Source organism: Haliaeetus albicilla, chromosome 4 (genome assembly GCF_947461875.1).
Source record: "Haliaeetus albicilla chromosome 4, bHalAlb1.1, whole genome shotgun sequence".
Classification (NCBI taxonomy): domain Eukaryota; kingdom Metazoa; phylum Chordata; class Aves; order Accipitriformes; family Accipitridae; genus Haliaeetus; species Haliaeetus albicilla.
The window spans coordinates 13,446,353-13,462,608 of NC_091486.1; the positions used below are offsets into that span (position 1 = coordinate 13,446,353).

The 16,256-nt window shown below is 41.9% G+C and overlaps 1 protein-coding gene across 4 annotated transcripts in view; it reads left to right on the forward strand.

The window, feature by feature from the left end:
- Positions 1 to 16,256, forward strand: part of SEMA5B (semaphorin 5B) — a 282,708-nt gene that overhangs the window by 198,472 nt on the left and 67,980 nt on the right. For all 4 annotated transcript variants that reach the window (XM_069780967.1, XM_069780963.1, XM_069780966.1 and 1 more), the window contains 3 exons: positions 9,660 to 9,758; positions 10,573 to 10,786; positions 13,348 to 13,633. In XM_069780967.1, coding sequence (XP_069637068.1) covers positions 9,660 to 9,758; positions 10,573 to 10,786; positions 13,348 to 13,633 — 599 coding nt within the window. The remainder of the gene's footprint in view (positions 1 to 9,659; positions 9,759 to 10,572; positions 10,787 to 13,347; positions 13,634 to 16,256) is intronic.

Here is a 16,256-nt window from a genome sequence, read left to right on the forward strand (position 1 = left end):
CACCACCGAGCAAGCCATTTCAAAGGCCCCCTGTCCAAGTTATTAGACTTGCTCTGCATGAAATTTAAAGTTGATTTCACTGCTGGAGAGGACACAATTTGTGACACGTCAAGGAGCAGAGTGGTGGCAAGCCAGGGGTAACATCTTGCAGTGGGATCTGAGGCTGGACAGGTTGGCTTAGTCTAGGTACTCAGCAGTGAGCTGCTGGCATTCGGCCACGTGGGCTTCAATGCTTGTTTGCAGTTAGAATTCATCTTTGTATAATTCGCCTGAACGTGCAAATTGAATCCGCTAGCACACTGCAGTCTGTTCAGGTGTAATATCACAGAGCTCCTTCAGAGGCAGGTGCCGCCTGCTAAACTGCAGTTTAAAGTAAGAACTGCTTGAACCAACGCATGCCGTCCCAGAAGTTCAGAGTTTGCAGGCATTTCTGATCCAAACACAGGTCCTTTCTGCCCCTCTTCTGAGAAACTAAAACAAAGCCATCTATCAAAAAGCAGGAAATACTTTGAAATATTTTTACTGTTCAAAAATCTTCAGGCCTCAACTGAGACAGTGTCCTATTGTCCTTAATACTACACCACAAAGAGTTCTCAGTCTAAACCAAAGGAGCTGGACAAAGGATAAGAGAGGATAAGCACGATCTTTGCTTAGACATGGACAGTCAAGCAGAGAGTGATTGTGTGGCTGGCCCAAAATGCTGGAATTCTGCCAAGTTCTAGTTCAGTGCTTTAAACAGAGGATTATATGATCTTCCGTTGACCACATTCATTTTATATAATAAACTTTATGTGATTACTGTATTAACTTGTATATACACAAAAAAGCTAGCTTGAATTTTGCCGGATAGGCAAGAATTTGCTTCATGTGGCAGTGCAGAACAGGAGTATGGATATCCTAGAACATCTGTTCGAGTTTCATATAAGATCCGTGTTATGCAGGAAAACACCATGGAGGCACAAAATGGATTGGGCTGGGTGAACACCAAACATGGCCAGCCATGAGAAGAAGAACCCAATAGAAGTTGGACAAAATTAAAAAACTCCAAAACCCAAGACATGAGGATTTTTTGAATTTGTAGTCTGTACTTTTAAATGTGTAAAGAAAGGATTTTCCTTTTTTCTTACATTGTAAAGTTTGTGAGATTTAAATTGTATCCTATTGTTCCTGAATAATTTGAATTTATAACCCAGAATTATTTTGTCAACCCGTGGATAAAGCCATGCATTTGACTGAACAAATTCTACGATAATTTCAATTTATCTTTTTTACTGTCATGCCAAAAGCAAGCAATGGTCTGAGTATCTTCACTGCTGCTGCCTCCTCACACTGCAAAGAGTTTGCCAAAAATTTCATGAGGATAATGCTCTGAACAGCTGAGTTTATGCTGCTTGTGATCCAGAGCTTGAAATTGTTTGGTGGGCGCAGTGGCCATGGGTGTGAATTTCTGAGGAACAATAATTAAGCAGATTGTTAGACACATTTTGGCATACAATTAATGGCAAACAGAAGTGTTGACTAAGAGTCTGACAAGAAGACATGAAGCTACAAACAAAGGCAGAAGGATTCTGCAGTAACTAAGTAAACTCAGATCTCCCAAGTCTGTATCCACTCTAACCTGTTTGTCCATGGCTGAGGCCCTCTTGGGACGAGTCTGCACAGTCATTGTTTGTTACACTGCAGAGAAATGACTTAGCACTAGCTCCAAAAATACCGAGTTTAGCCTAGCCAGCTGGTGAAGTGCTCTACTCCAGCTAAGAAGTCCAGCTCTGACCCAGCATCTCTGCCCTTGGCTAGGTAAATGCAGCAAGTGAAGGCAGCACTAATGTGAACATTTCTGATTCTGCTGTGCAATGGTGGTACAAGGTGCAGAGCTCTGTCTGGCTCAGCTCTGCTTTGTCAAAACTTGACTAGTGGCAGTTTTCTAGCTAGCATGGATGATTTGATGATAAATATGTTCTGGATTGTCAGGCACTTAGATATGTGGTGGTAGAGGCTAGAAATAAGGACGACCTTTGGCTCTTACAGTAATTCACAGCGTAGTTTGCATAAGTTATACGACTGGTCCATTTTCCTTGCCCATTTAATAATATATGTATTTTAGGGTGAGGTTTTCAAAGCCACCTAGTGTATTAAAATGCTTTTTTCCCCCTTCATTCTTATGCCTGTCGAGTATCTAAATCAGATTCTCCCTGCTGCTGAGAAAATCTCTTCCTAAAATGCTTACAGCTTTACCATAAGGAAAATAAGAAGTGCAAGAATAAAAGCCACAAAATGCATATTGCAGAAATATAATTATTATGGCATGATTGCTACTCCACATTTGAGTATCTATTGGTCAGAGAAAAGGGAGATGAGAAATCTGGGTCACAGATTTAAGGTTAGAAGGTACCATTTCTTCTGACACCTTGTGTAGCCCTGGCCACAAATTTCAGCAGCTTATTCCTAAATTGAGCTCAGTAACTTGTGTTTGACTGCTGCACCTTTTTGAGGAAGGAAGAAGTTTTGAACTGAAGGCCTGACCCAAGTGGGCTGATTGTGTGTTTTGCTGGCTTGTTCTAATGGCAGATCACCTTCCCTGTTAACAACATGTACTTTATTTCCTCTTTGGATCTGGCTTCAATTTTGAGTGGCTGGGTCTCATTTTACCCTTCTCTGCTAGATTAGAGAGCCCTTTAGTTGCCAATATTTATTTTTTACAAAGGCACTTATATGCTCCTGTCAAATCAGTACTTAGGCTTTTTAATAAAGTAAAATACTGAGTTCTCCAAGCTTCTTTCTCTAAGTCATTTTTCTACTGCCCTCGAATATTTTTCGTCTGTTTTCTGCGAACTCCAATTTTTCACCTGTATTCCCTTGTCAATCTCTCTAATGCCTGAGTGTGATTAAAACAGTCTTCCTCCTCTGTTCATACATGTTGCAGTTTCATAAGCTTTTCTGCCATAGGAGATCATGCAGAATTGCCTAGCCACTGTGACCACTAAATCCTTTTCACAGTTGCTAGTCTTGGGATGTAATCTTCCAGTCTATACATGGAGCCCTTTTGTTCCTTGCTCTTTAATACATAATATCTTACAAAAATATATTTTGTTTGTTGGGTCTAGCTCACCAACCATCCTAGAATATATCAATATATATATAGTGAGGCATTGGCCTCACTGGTAATCAGTATTTTTGTAATCTTTGGGTTATGCACAAATGTTTGTTAAGAAAAATGTTGATGCTGGGCTAGTACCACCCCATCTGGTGCCCTGCTAGAATAGCAAGTTTATGAATTATTTCACTCTGAGGACTTTTTTCAGCCCAGTAATTTATCAGATTTTAATCCATTAATGTATAAGTTCTTGAACCTGATTTTAAAATTAACTCTCTGCAATATATCATGTGGTATTAAAAGCAACACCTCAGAAAAGTCTCTTTCATTTATGTTATTTTTGTCATCTAAAACTTGTGGTTTCCTCAAGGAATTGTACATACTTTACTTGCCATGTCTCTGGAGATCCATGCTGGCTTCCATGAGTAATCATTTTTTCAGCATTTATAAAATGTATCGTGACCAGCACCTTAAAATTGTCCCCTGAAAAACACCCACATTACTGAGAGACAATGCAGAGAACAAAGTCAGTGTTATGCTGCCTTTCCTTCTGTCTTCCAAACGAAATCTCTCAGAGGTTGTAGTTAAAATGAGTGATGGATAGAGCAAAAAGGGAAGAGGTCTATTTAATTTCATTAGGAGTTGCTCGGCTTCTAGTTTGTAATTCGTCTGTCTCTGCGTAACAGTCCACATCCACCACATCTAAGGAATTTTGCCTGACATGGAAAGTTATGGCTTTCCAAACATGAGCACTTTGATCCTTCTCTTCTCTAAGCACAGAATTATTTGTTAACTTTCCAAAAGCAGCACACCATCACTTCAAAACGTGAAAGGGAACCATTTGTGAAAATGGCAGTGAAAGTGGCAGCTCTTACGTGCTGTCCTAAGAGCTTTGTGTAGCTAGGAGAAAGATGACACACTAATAACACTTCTGGAGCAAGAAAGAACCGAGAGAAACATCTGATGGGCATCCAGCTACCGATTGTCCCACCATATTGCCAGAATAGTTTCTTCCTTTTCTTGTATGATGTTCTGATGCTGGGGGGTCTTAGGATTCACACAAGGTTACAGGGAAATCCTAAGCCAAAGCTTCAGCCCAACTAAATGGGTTTGGCGCAGAAATTGCTGAGCTAATGGAGGAATCGGCTGGTTTAGGCCTTCAAGTGGCTGTGTGTCACACAGAGGATGTGCCCTCGGGTTATCTAGTGGAGCTGGGAATCTCCACGCCACTTACAAATAATAGGCATCCAGGTAGGACAGGCACCATGTAAATCCCCAAGCAAATAGAAATAACTGGGAGGCGGTCAGGTATTTTTCCTCCCTTTGTAACTGTTCCTAGAGACCTGAGCCTACTTTCCCAGTAGAATGCAGAATCAGCCCCCAAATTTGATTTGAAGTCCATTAAAGAAAACTTGGCTGGAAAAATCATTAGCAATTCTCTTTGCTATCTGTTGCACTTGAAGGAGAAAGACAACTTGGTCAGGGAATTGGCTTAAACTGATTAAAATAATTGTTTGTCCAAAGAAATAAATATAGATATCTGAAAGTGTGTTAATAACAGTGCTCGAGAACATGTTAGGTCTTGATTATTTTTTAACAAATTGGGATGAACTGCAACAGATGAATTAAATGTTTGCTGCTCTCCAAAATGTCATTGAAGAGGTAACATGGAGTTCTGCTGGCTGATTCTCTGAACTCCAGGTTGTAGTATAGGAGTTTGTGTGTCTTTATTGAGGATGGCAGACCATCTGAAACAGCTATTTTTCTCATACAGCATGTAACTGTGTTTTTAATTTAAGATTAAAATAGATTGGTATGTGATGAAATAGTTTTAGCCTAAAAAAAAAAAAAAAAAAAGAATTAGAAAGGAGAACTCTGACAACAGGGCTTGAGTGGTTTATGCAAAATAAAAGGCCAATTAAAGTAGTGCCTATATATAGTTATGTTTTCAAGGAAAAATACATCTGTACAATGAGATTAAGGGCTTATAACATTGCAGAACTCCAGTGTTCAGAGATGACAGAAGAAACGACTCCAGAAGCACCTGCAGCTAGCTTATTTGCAGCATCCTGAAAATGTCTTTTTAAATTTTACCTCAAACCGAAGCCGGCAGGAGTTCAACCCCTCTATTTGCTGATCTGTCCACACAAATGAAGGGAGTAACAGGGCACCACTCTCGGTTCTCAGGTTTGAAATGTGCTTTCAAAGCAGCCTGACATCTCTATGAGCTAGAAAGAGGCCTGGTCCTGTCCACAGTCGTGGACATTACAGCATTCACAGACAGACACATTTAAATCTCAATGTTGCAAAAAATGAAATAAATGAGGTTAGGCTTAAACAGGGGGAGATGGGAGGAAGGGGCTTCAGTGAAGTTTATTCTCTTGGTGACAGTGAGACCCTGTGCCCTGTAGGGTTGAGCATTAGATGTCATGTACTCTTCCTTTCTCGGAAAACAAGAGTCATTAGACTGGAGAAAAGTGATATCTGCTCAATTTAAGGTCTTATCTCAAAAAAAGAACCAGTACCAGGTAATTTTGAGGAAGGAGCAAGAACCCCAAAGTGGGTAACATGCAGTTCGTAGGAAAATCGGAGATATGCTCTTGCAGAGAGCCACAGGTTTTTATCAGCTCTGGCATATATTTAATAATAATCCCAACTAATATAACTGGGTTATTCTCATTAACCATATAAATTCCCAGTCTTCCACCTTTATTTAAATCCTTAATCTCTTGATCCCAATAGTATCTTCTGGTGATGAGATTTGTAGACTGATCATACACAGATTTAACTGTCTGCTCCATAATGTGAGAGCAGGATCCAAACATTGTCTCGTCTGGACAGAGTTGGGTTCAAGCTTGCCAAATTTTCTGGCTATATTAAAGCCCATCTGAATTTTGCCTCCTGCACGCCTAGAGTTTTCCAGCCACATGGAAGAAATTGCATTAAATAGCTCCTATTTTCTGTACGGGTTTGTGAGATCCATTTTACCAACCAGTTGCCTCAGCTACAAATTGTTGCAGAGTGCAGCGTGTTGAATGACTTCGGAGCAAATCCAGGCTGGTTTAAAGAACACAGAGAGGAGGCTGTTCCTCGCTAGTTATTTTGAGAACAGAGTAGAAAGAGGATCTAATATAAATCTCACCAATGATGTCTTGAGAAAAATCCTGCAAGCTGGAGCATTTAAGTGGTTTGGTTTCTTCTTTGCTTTTGCTGGAGGTTTTCATAGACTGACATGACTGGCAGTGGGTACAGCAATAAGAAATAGGAGATGAGCACAGTATTCCTCTTCAGGCTTAGGCAGGTTAGAGAGATGTGGTCTGGTAGTTAGACCTTTGTTGCTGTCCTTCAGCATCTCCTCTGAGTCAGTGTGTCACCATGGCAAGTCCTTTAGCACCTGCATGTTTCAATTACCCAGCTGAGAGAACAGGGCAGATAATGTACATCTGTTTCAGAACATTACTTTAAGCTTTATAAATTGCTTTGAGACCAGTGTATGAAACGTACATATTATCATTGCTCTTCCTCCAGGAGCATGGAGCGCTGTTACCGTCATCAGTAAGGCAGGTCCAGGGAAAACGCCTACACAGTTAAATCCTAGGAACAACTACGGTTGGATATGGCCCACAACTACGGTTGGATATGGCCCACACCTAGTAGCATCATTATTTAAGCAGAGTAGAAAACATCCACCAGTCACCCTAGTTTCTGCTGCTTACAGCCAATGAAATAATTAGTGGGCTTGGTGTACCCAGTTCCCTCAAAAGTATCAGCTGTCAAATGTTTCCAGTCTAACACCTCACCCCTACTGACTGTGCTCTTCTACTGTTTGCTACCGCAGTTGGGAATGGACTGGAAGTCACAGATGAAATATTCACGTGCAGGTTCAGACAGCAGCAGATATATTTGCTCAGTATGGTTTCTCCTCTGTTTCAGTAAATAACTTCTGCTTTGGACTGAATGGGTACAAATAAACCCGTGCTTAATTAGGCTAAAATAACACAATATTTTACCAGCTTCCAGTGTCCTTACCAAGCCAGGCTGCTATGCCTTGGAGTATAGTGTGCAACAGATGCATCCTCACCAGTAGACTCCAGAAGACCATCCAGCACATGACCTCACGGGGAAATGCTTTTTTGTGTGCTAGCTTCTCAGCTAGGAAGACTTTTATAGAAATTGAAGTTTGATAATCTGTAATATAGTTCTGTGCAAAGAAGAGAATCCTGCAAATTAGGATTTTAGATTTCTGCAGGACAGGGTTTTGTTTAGGAATATATTGAAGTACCTAAGCAGGAAAGGGTCCAGCAACGTAAATGGTATTAGCTGGTCTAGGTCAGAAGCTATGCTCAGACTCTGCACAAAGCAGAGAAACGTGGAAGTGGAGGGGGAACAGATGGGTACCCTCTTATTGTATGAAATTTGGGTACAGAGCTGCATTCTGGGTTAGACACCAAATCAATCATATTCTGAAAACAAAACCCTGTTGGGAGAGGAGCCCATACCTTTTTTCTATAGCATCCCCTCAAGAATTTCTAGTACTTTGCAGTTAAATATATAGTGGTCCTAGTATTATGTGGGATTGAGTAACTGTGCTCTGAAGAAAGAGGAATTACTTAACCCACTCATGAAGTGCAGACATCCCTAGGGCAGGGAATAACTAACAGGGCTCACAACACCATGTAATAATGACAGGAGAGGGCAGAGAGGCTGGCAAGCCCTTTGTCTTGTTGAAAGAAAGCATGAGACCTCTATTCTTAACACACAGTAGGTGGGACGGTGCTTCTCACAGTCCTATTTGATAGACGGATGCACAGTCACCATGACTGATCTGCTTCTGAAATAAGAAGTGCTGAATAGACCCAGCTATGAATTTAAGCTCTCATTTTTGGGTGCCAGGCGTTATGTATCTGATCCCCGATGCCCCTGCTGAGACTCAAGACTGGCAGCACCTGCTCTATGGCACTCTGTAGCCCCAACCTGGGCTAGGTGAGTGCTCCTGGGCTGGTTCTGGAGCGCAGTTCCCTGTGATCTCTGTTCAAAAGCAAGCCCCACATGTCATCCCCATGCAGTTGCTTGTCTACGGCTAATGCTAGTGGGTTTCTGCTAAATGCCGTCCTTCAACAAGTTGATTTCCATACAGCAAATGAAAGGAGATAGTACGTAATCCAGCTAAGCGACCCTCTTCCTTTCCAGATGATAGGGAGTGTTTTACACTGCTGAATCTTGCAAATGAAGTCTTCAGGGAAATGATCAACAGTGTGGAGCGTTGTGAGACAGGGAAGCTCGCAGAGTGATTGCTGCTTATGGACGGAGCAGCAGTGTCTGCAGCTGTAGGCTCAGCTTAGTGGCAAATTATGATCTATTGGAGGGAGGAAAGCAAAACAGCTACGATAACCCAGCTGAGGTTGTTATTTTTTAACAAGTTTCCTTTTCTGTTTACAGTAGAATATAATAGACTTCCCTCACTTGGAGCCGTGTGGGTGCCAGTCATTAGCAATCGCTCACATCCTTTCTTCTGAGGTGACTCCAGAGCCAAGGGCAGGCAGGCTGGTGCCGGGCTTGCTGTACATCTCTCATCGGGGCTGTTTGGATGAACTTTGGGACAGGCGGCTCTCGAGCCTCTTGCACTGCCCGTGGGAGTTGCACGCTAGTCTCGCAACTGCCTTTCCCTGTGTGTACTGTTAGAAAGTCCCTGCCTTATGTGGCCTCTTCCTCCCCCACTGCTTAACTCCCCGGAGATGCTCAGTTAGCCAGATCTGCAGTCCACAGGTCTCTGGATACGAGGCTGTGGGGAGGAAGACTGTGGCTCTCCAACAACATGAAGGAGATTTTCTGAAGAAGCCAACTGCAGCCTTGTGCTGCCAGCCCTACTCCAGTGTGGAGGGACAGGAGCCCCACACCTTTGGGGACTGACACGTGGAGGGAGTTGCCTGTCTGTGGTCGTGCAGCTGAGAAGAGGGGATTTGCTATTTCTCAATGGCCTGGCCTGAAAGATAAACTCCTTCTACCATGGAAAATCCTGAGCACACAATCCTTGTGGGAGGCAGGAAGTAACAGCCTGTTCAAGCACGAGATTCTCCTGACCAGCCTGGTCTATTAAAGAGAAGTTCCTGCTGTTTTCCTGCTGGCACTGGTGTGAATTATAGTGCAGACGGACCTGCTGTCCTTCACTGGAGTTTGTGTCTGGGTAATGTTTTCCAAGCTGCAGCATTGCTGGGAAAAATAGGTCAGAAGTATCATCATGAAAAGAGGGAGGATTCCTCCTCCAATCTAAGCAGAGCACAGAAAGAGGCACTTGTGTAGCTGATACAGAGTCAACCTGATGGATAACATCCTATCCAGGGACTGTGCAGGGTTATGATTAGAGAAATAACCAGCAAATTGGGTTTGCTCACTTAGACTGCTAGCTCCCTACAGCTGTGCGCTGCTTGATGCAGCAAATCTCAGTCCGGGTTAGAGCTAAGGAAGGTGTATTCCAGCTGCAATACAGGTAATTTTTTTTAATGTAATAAATAACCCCACAGTCTCCTTTTCAAAAATCCTTTGTCTCTGTCTTGTGTCCCTATAGGAAGAGTGCCAGAACTATGTCCGAGTGCTGATTGTTTATGGCAAGAAGGTTTTTACCTGTGGTACCAATGCCTTTTCACCGGTGTGTTCCAGTCGACAGGTCTGTTTTGCATCTTTTACAGTGATAGGGAGGGCTGGATACATGCTCTGGGGAAGGCCAGTCATTTGGCAGGGCATCACGGAGGCAGAGAATATGTTTCAAATGTAGCTATCTGAAATTATTTTGGTTTTCTTCTTTGGGTCCCTTTGAGCTGCTTTGGGGCAGTGGATGTATCTGCAGGTTGGGAACAAAAAGCTTGTGTTATGGGTGAGCTGGATCTGGACAAAGTGCTGTTCATGTAAACTTTGGGTATGCTGCTGAAAATGGGCAATATAGACAAGCTTAGCTGTGAGTACCTCCTAAGCTGAATACTTAAATGTTTCCTTAAAATAAATGGCAAAACTCCCTTTGGCTTCAAGGGAGGCAGGAGCAGGTCCAGAGCAATGTTTATTTTTATATTTTTTAATGCCAGTATGCATTCAGGAGGTGTCTATGGAAGATTAGAAACCTGTGCTAGCAGCAGGAGCACCTGATTACATTGAGTGCGTTGGGGCCTAGAGGCTTTATTGGCTGGGGAATTACCCTTCTTACAAAGCAATAGGATCAGTGAGGCTCAGACACAACTTCTTACGTTGGCAAAGGATGGATGTAAAGATCAATTTACAGTCATCGCTGACATTACATTCTTACTACATTGGCAAACGATGGATGTAAAGATCAATTTACAGTCATTGCTGACATTACATTCTTATAGCTGCCTGTTTTTTTAAAATCAGGGTTTTGCTCGTAGGTACTCGTGGACGAACTGAATTCTTTATACCAGTAAGAAAGCCAGATGCTCTTTAAATTCTCTCCTCTCTCCTTTTAAATACAGGTAGGAAATCTTAGCAAAATCATTGACAGAATTAATGGAGTGGCTCGGTGCCCATACGACCCTCGTCATAACTCGACAGCTGTGATTACATCACGAGGAGAACTCTATGCTGCAACTGTAATTGATTTCTCTGGACGGGATCCTGCTATTTACCGCAGCCTTGGAAATGTTCCCCCACTTAGGACAGCACAATACAACTCCAAATGGCTCAATGGTAAAGTCATGTGGGTCGTATCTGAGCAAGAGGTGTATTAAAGTCAGCTTGACAGGCTTGTAAATCTTTCCCTCTCTTTTCATGTTGAGATCCAGAGTTACGATGGGGAAGGGCTTCCGGTGCAATAATCGATGCATCTTAGAAGACATTTAAAAATAGCCTGGAAGTATTTCAGAGAAGTTGATTTAGAATATAGAAAGTGGGTCTTTCAGTCGACTTAACATATATATGGGTCTCTGTCTTGCAAGATGACCAAATACATCATTTTAACAAGAAAACCACTCAAAGATTTGAAGATCAAAACCAACTTAAAGCATCATATTGTTGACCCAGTTCTGCACAGTGTTAAGCACCCTCTACTTCCACTGACTCAGCTGAAGATGGTTGGTTTCGGTGCAAAATCAGTCTGAAAATGAGAAATTTCACAGCACGTTATGTTCCATGTGAACCCATGCTGTTGTGGATTTATAGTTATTAAAAGCAGCTGTTACCCCAGTGTGATAATACCCTGCATCAAGCAAGCTATAGAATTTCAACCAGTAATTTGTGCACTGAGTCCACACCTTCTGACTGGGGCAATGCAGGCTGTAGTGATGAAGACCCCAATATTCCCCCTTTCTCCTTTGACCCAGGTAAGTTGACAAGATACTCAGAGTCTTTCTATTGGATTTCAGGACCTTTCAATCAAAGATACGAGCAGTGGGACTATGTGCTCTCTGGAGCTTAAGAAGACTGAACTAGGCTTCTGCAGACATACTGAAGTCAGTATGGCGATCCGGAGTTTTAGGAGAAGGATGTCATCAGGCAAGACTGTGAATTAGGACCAAGAAGCAGCATAACCCCTATACGCTCATTAGAAATATGTGCCTCTTGTCGGTGCATGCATGAAGAATTCAGAAGGAAGCCACATTGGAACAGGGGAGTTTAAGGAAAGACAAACAGAAACTGAGTTTCTAGTCTGTGACTGGAAAAACTAACACGACTCTTGGATTTATAAGCTTGTGCAGCATTGGTGACACTGGAGTAATTTCATCCTGTTCTGGCCACTTTTCAACAAGAAACAGAAAACTTGAAGATGATTCAGAGAAGAGCCATGGAGTGATTTGAAGCTTGGAAAGCCTGCCTCACAGTGAGAGACTTAAGGAGCTCAATTTATTTATCTTTCTGAAAAGGAGATAAAAGGTGTTTTGTTCGTGATATGGAAGTACTTACATCAAGAGAAGATTTCTGGCAGGATAAAGTTCTTTAATCTAGCAGACGAGTCATGACAAGAGCCTATGATTGGAAGCTGAAACCAGATAATGTCAAATGGAAAAAGAAGTACAGGTTGCAGCTGGGGCAGTCTTTAGTCATTTGAACAAGTCACTGAGGAAAGTGGTGGATGTAAAGCCACGTGACATTGTCCAGTAAGATCAGAGCTCCTTCGAAAGATGTGGTCTAATTCACCTGTTAGTTACAGGATCTGATGGTGGAATTACAGGGTGAAATTCACAGGTTCGTGTTAGCCAGAAGGTCAGATTCGTGATCACAACAGTCCCTTTAAGGTTCACTGTTTGTTTGAAGGACAAAGTTTGATGGGAGATGCTTTGCAGTGCCCTCCCCTCTGTACCATCGTCTGCCTTCCAAACCTGCCTTGCAGCAGCATCAGCCTGCCTTCCTCTCCCTCTGCCATGACTCTGTTCTCCTTTCGCTCCTGGGCTGCAGCACTAAAGGAATTCTGTACTTTCCTTTTTTCTTCTTCCTTTGAGCATTACTCAGAAATGAATGTTGTAAAAGCACCCTATAAAACCAATAGGGTTTTTTTTGTTTAGTCAAATATTATTCATTGGCCAATCTTTTCCCTTTGCCAAAGAAGCTGTTGAGATAAAAGACCGTACACTTTAAAGCTTTGTTAAATACCCAGTTAAAATATTCACTACAAAACGAATTCAAGGTTCTTTTCAATTCTTGTGAAAATAATAACAATAATTCTAGGAGAAAAAGAATTAAGGAGAGCTTGCTTCAACACTGTCGGTCTGTGGCATGGTTTTGTTTTACAGACATAAGATAATCTTTTGTGCATAGAAACTGGAAAGGCTTCGTGATAAAAGCCAGATGTGATTGCGCTGGGAGAGTAGGTTGAATGTTTCAGTGCAGCAGTCTGGGGAATTGGGCGGATGCACGCAGCATATTTAACACATCATAAGGTGCACTTCAGAAGTGAATAGGTGAAGGAACCCAATGGGAAGGCTTTATGTTGTAAAATGAGTATAGGTACATAGAATAGTCATGCATATGCAAAGTGTTGAACTCTGCTTTCCCTGAAATCAGTAGCAGCTTTGCCAATAAAGTGGGGAAACAATGGGGTTTTTCCAAGATCTGAAAAATGGAGCTAGAGCTGTTTCCCCATATATCATTATTCCCATCTACAGTTTTTATGTCCTCTGCTGACTCCAAACTCCCTGTGGTCCCAGCTTTGACAGCCTGCATAAAGGGAGCTGGTGGTGCAATGCATTGAGCAAGTCAGTGAGCACGGATTGATTTCTGACCTGTATAAATCTCTTCAAATGTTTGTTTTTCAGAGCCTAACTTTATTGCTGCCTACGACATTGGTTTATTCACCTATTTCTTCTTCCGTGAGAATGCGGTAGAACATGACTGTGGGAAAACAGTGTATTCTCGTGTGGCAAGGGTTTGCAAAAATGATATTGGAGGGAGATTTTTGCTGGAGGACACATGGACAACTTTCATGAAGGCCAGGCTGAACTGCTCCCGTGCTGGAGAAATCCCTTTCTATTATAATGAATTGCAAAGCACCTTCTACCTTCCTGAGCAAGATCTGATCTATGGTGTCTTCACTACTAATGTGTAAGTTGCACTGGTTTTACTGCCCTTCTTCTATCCCCAGCAGTCTGAGAGTGACAATATCCTGATTTTTTAGACAGTCTGAGCAATCGTTTTTGAAAGATCCTTTGGTTAACGTGAAGGAATAGATAGGTCTGTGTTATCCATCATGGCAACACAGCCTTTAGGGCAATGTTTTTAATCCATGGTTCATAGATTCCTGAAGTCCATAAAAGGTGACTGTGCAGTTCTAGGGTAACTTAATTTGATATAAACCTAGGCTGTGACAGATTTCTGACTTTTTGTAGTGGCAAAGCTACTTGTGTAGTTCAGAGCACTGGTCTAAAAATGACCCAACAGAAAAATGTAATTAATTTTCAGCCAGGTTAACTGCCTGGACAACCTGACACAACTGTGTGAACATCGGGGCTGGCCCATGAGGTGGACAGGTACATATGCTTAGGAGAGAAGGACTGGAAGGAGGAGAATGAGGCAGATGGGATCACAACAGCCTAGACTGAAATCAACGTAAATTACTGTTGATCAACACTTTATAGAAGCAAGGTCATGCAGGCTACACAACATTTGACATTTCCAAGGGGGACTGTACCTCCACTACAGACTGTTTCAGATCCACAAATCAAAAGCAGCATTGGAACTCCGAGGGGAAGGCATGATTTCTGAAACTTCATAATCGCCTCTTTTTGGCTTGATATTGAAAAAACTTGTAATTGGTATGATTTAGTGTAGCTGTGAAAGCAGAAAGGAGAAGAGGAGTTAATTAAAAAATATATTAAAAAACTCATAATGTATATTTTTAAGCCAGGAAAACTCAAATAACTTTTTCTCTGAAGCCCAAGGCTAGGATGATGAGTTTCAAGCTATAACCAGTCTGCGTGGTATTGAGTTTCAATAATACATGTTCTCCAGGGGGGTGTTATCCTGATGTGTAAACTAGAGAATGAAAATCTGAGTTAGTTACTTCACACGACAAACACCCAAAGTGCCTTACTCATGCTGGGTAGCCAACTTCTTTGGGGTTTTTGTGTGCAGTGGTGTACTGTTGAATGTAAATAAGGGTCTGTTCCCAAGAAGCCCACAGCAAACCAAAGAAGTGAAGCTCCAGTGAAGTACAGGCCTTCCTATTTTAATGTATCGCTGGTGTGACAGGGCTTGAACTTCAGCCCTTGAACTCACAAAGCATCAGTCCCAACTTCTTGAGCTAAAGCACTGTTGGGAGCTTCACTATGAGAGTCAACAGAGCCTGAATGTTATTCCTGCTCTGTAAATGCCAAGAAGTAGGTTTTTGGCCACCCTCATCCATCTTCCATGTGTTGTTTCTGCACTACCATTGCCAATGTCAGCCAAAAGTGAGCAGGGGGAGAAGCAACTAAAAAAACCCAAACATTATTAAGCACTGCACCTTGACTGTGGACTTCGGGGAAAACCTGTCCTGGCATTGAGAGCAGCGTGAGTCATTCTCTAAGAACCTTTAGAGGATGTTAGCCAAACTTCCTGAACATTAAAAGGAAACCCGGCTACTGCTTTGGGCATTTGAGATGACACTTCCTCCCCCCACCTCCCGAGTGGACTTCTATGCCCATAGTGGTAATGTTTTATCTATCCATTTGTCCATTTATCTAGCCAAGAACAGAAGTTGGAAATGAGAAAATTATTAATAACTGTATTATATTTATCAAATCGGTATAGTTTTTGGACTATAAGTGTGGAGACATAAGCTAGCTCTGGTTGGAACAGTTCTCTTCTGCTGCATCTGTCTCCCAGGTTTAACATGAGACGTGATGAGTGTTACCTGTCTCCTTTGGGTTACACTTAAGTCACTCTTCATACATTACAGGTGTACATTCTCTCTTGTATCTTCTGAGGACAATATAATATGTAACATTTGTGTAATTGAAGAAATGAGTTATTGATAATAGCTGAAGCTAGATCAAGTAGCGTTTTGGGTCTACAACATGATGTTCTTTTGAGAGTTCAAAGAGAAAATGTTCCAATTTGTCATCTGACTAGAGAAATAATGGTAATTATTCTTTTAACTTCCACTGGGACTTATGTCATGCTGCATGAGCTCTGCATACCAAAGAGCGTTGATGTATGCTCCAGTCTGAGTTTCTTTATAATAGAATACCAATGCATCACAAAACTATGATTTTTTTTTTTTTGTTTAAAGGTATTTTTATTTTGGAAAGTTCATGTTTAATGCATTTAGGGTCATCTTATAAGAAAGCGATATTAGTGGTTGTGGTAACACCCACAGGTAGATTTATTGCTTCATGTTATGTTATGCCCAGCTGAATCAGTGGGAAAGAGAGCTTTTGGGGGAAGCTGCTGATGAAATATTTAAGATGTTTTTATTAAAATTTTTCTGGGAGGTAGTAGAGACAATGTTAAAACCTCCTTGAACTTAACCCATTCTCTAAACCACCTAGTTAATCACAGGAAGTAGGAGGTGGGAATAAAGGAGGTTGCACTTCACACCAGGACAGCACAGGGGCCAGCTGCACAAGTTGATGTCACTGGCTTGAGACTGGGACCAAACTTTTCATAGGGAGGGAAGGGAAATATGCCAGGCCACAGATGGAAAGGAAAATGGGCCACAGGTTTAATGGAAAACCTCTTTCCTTTC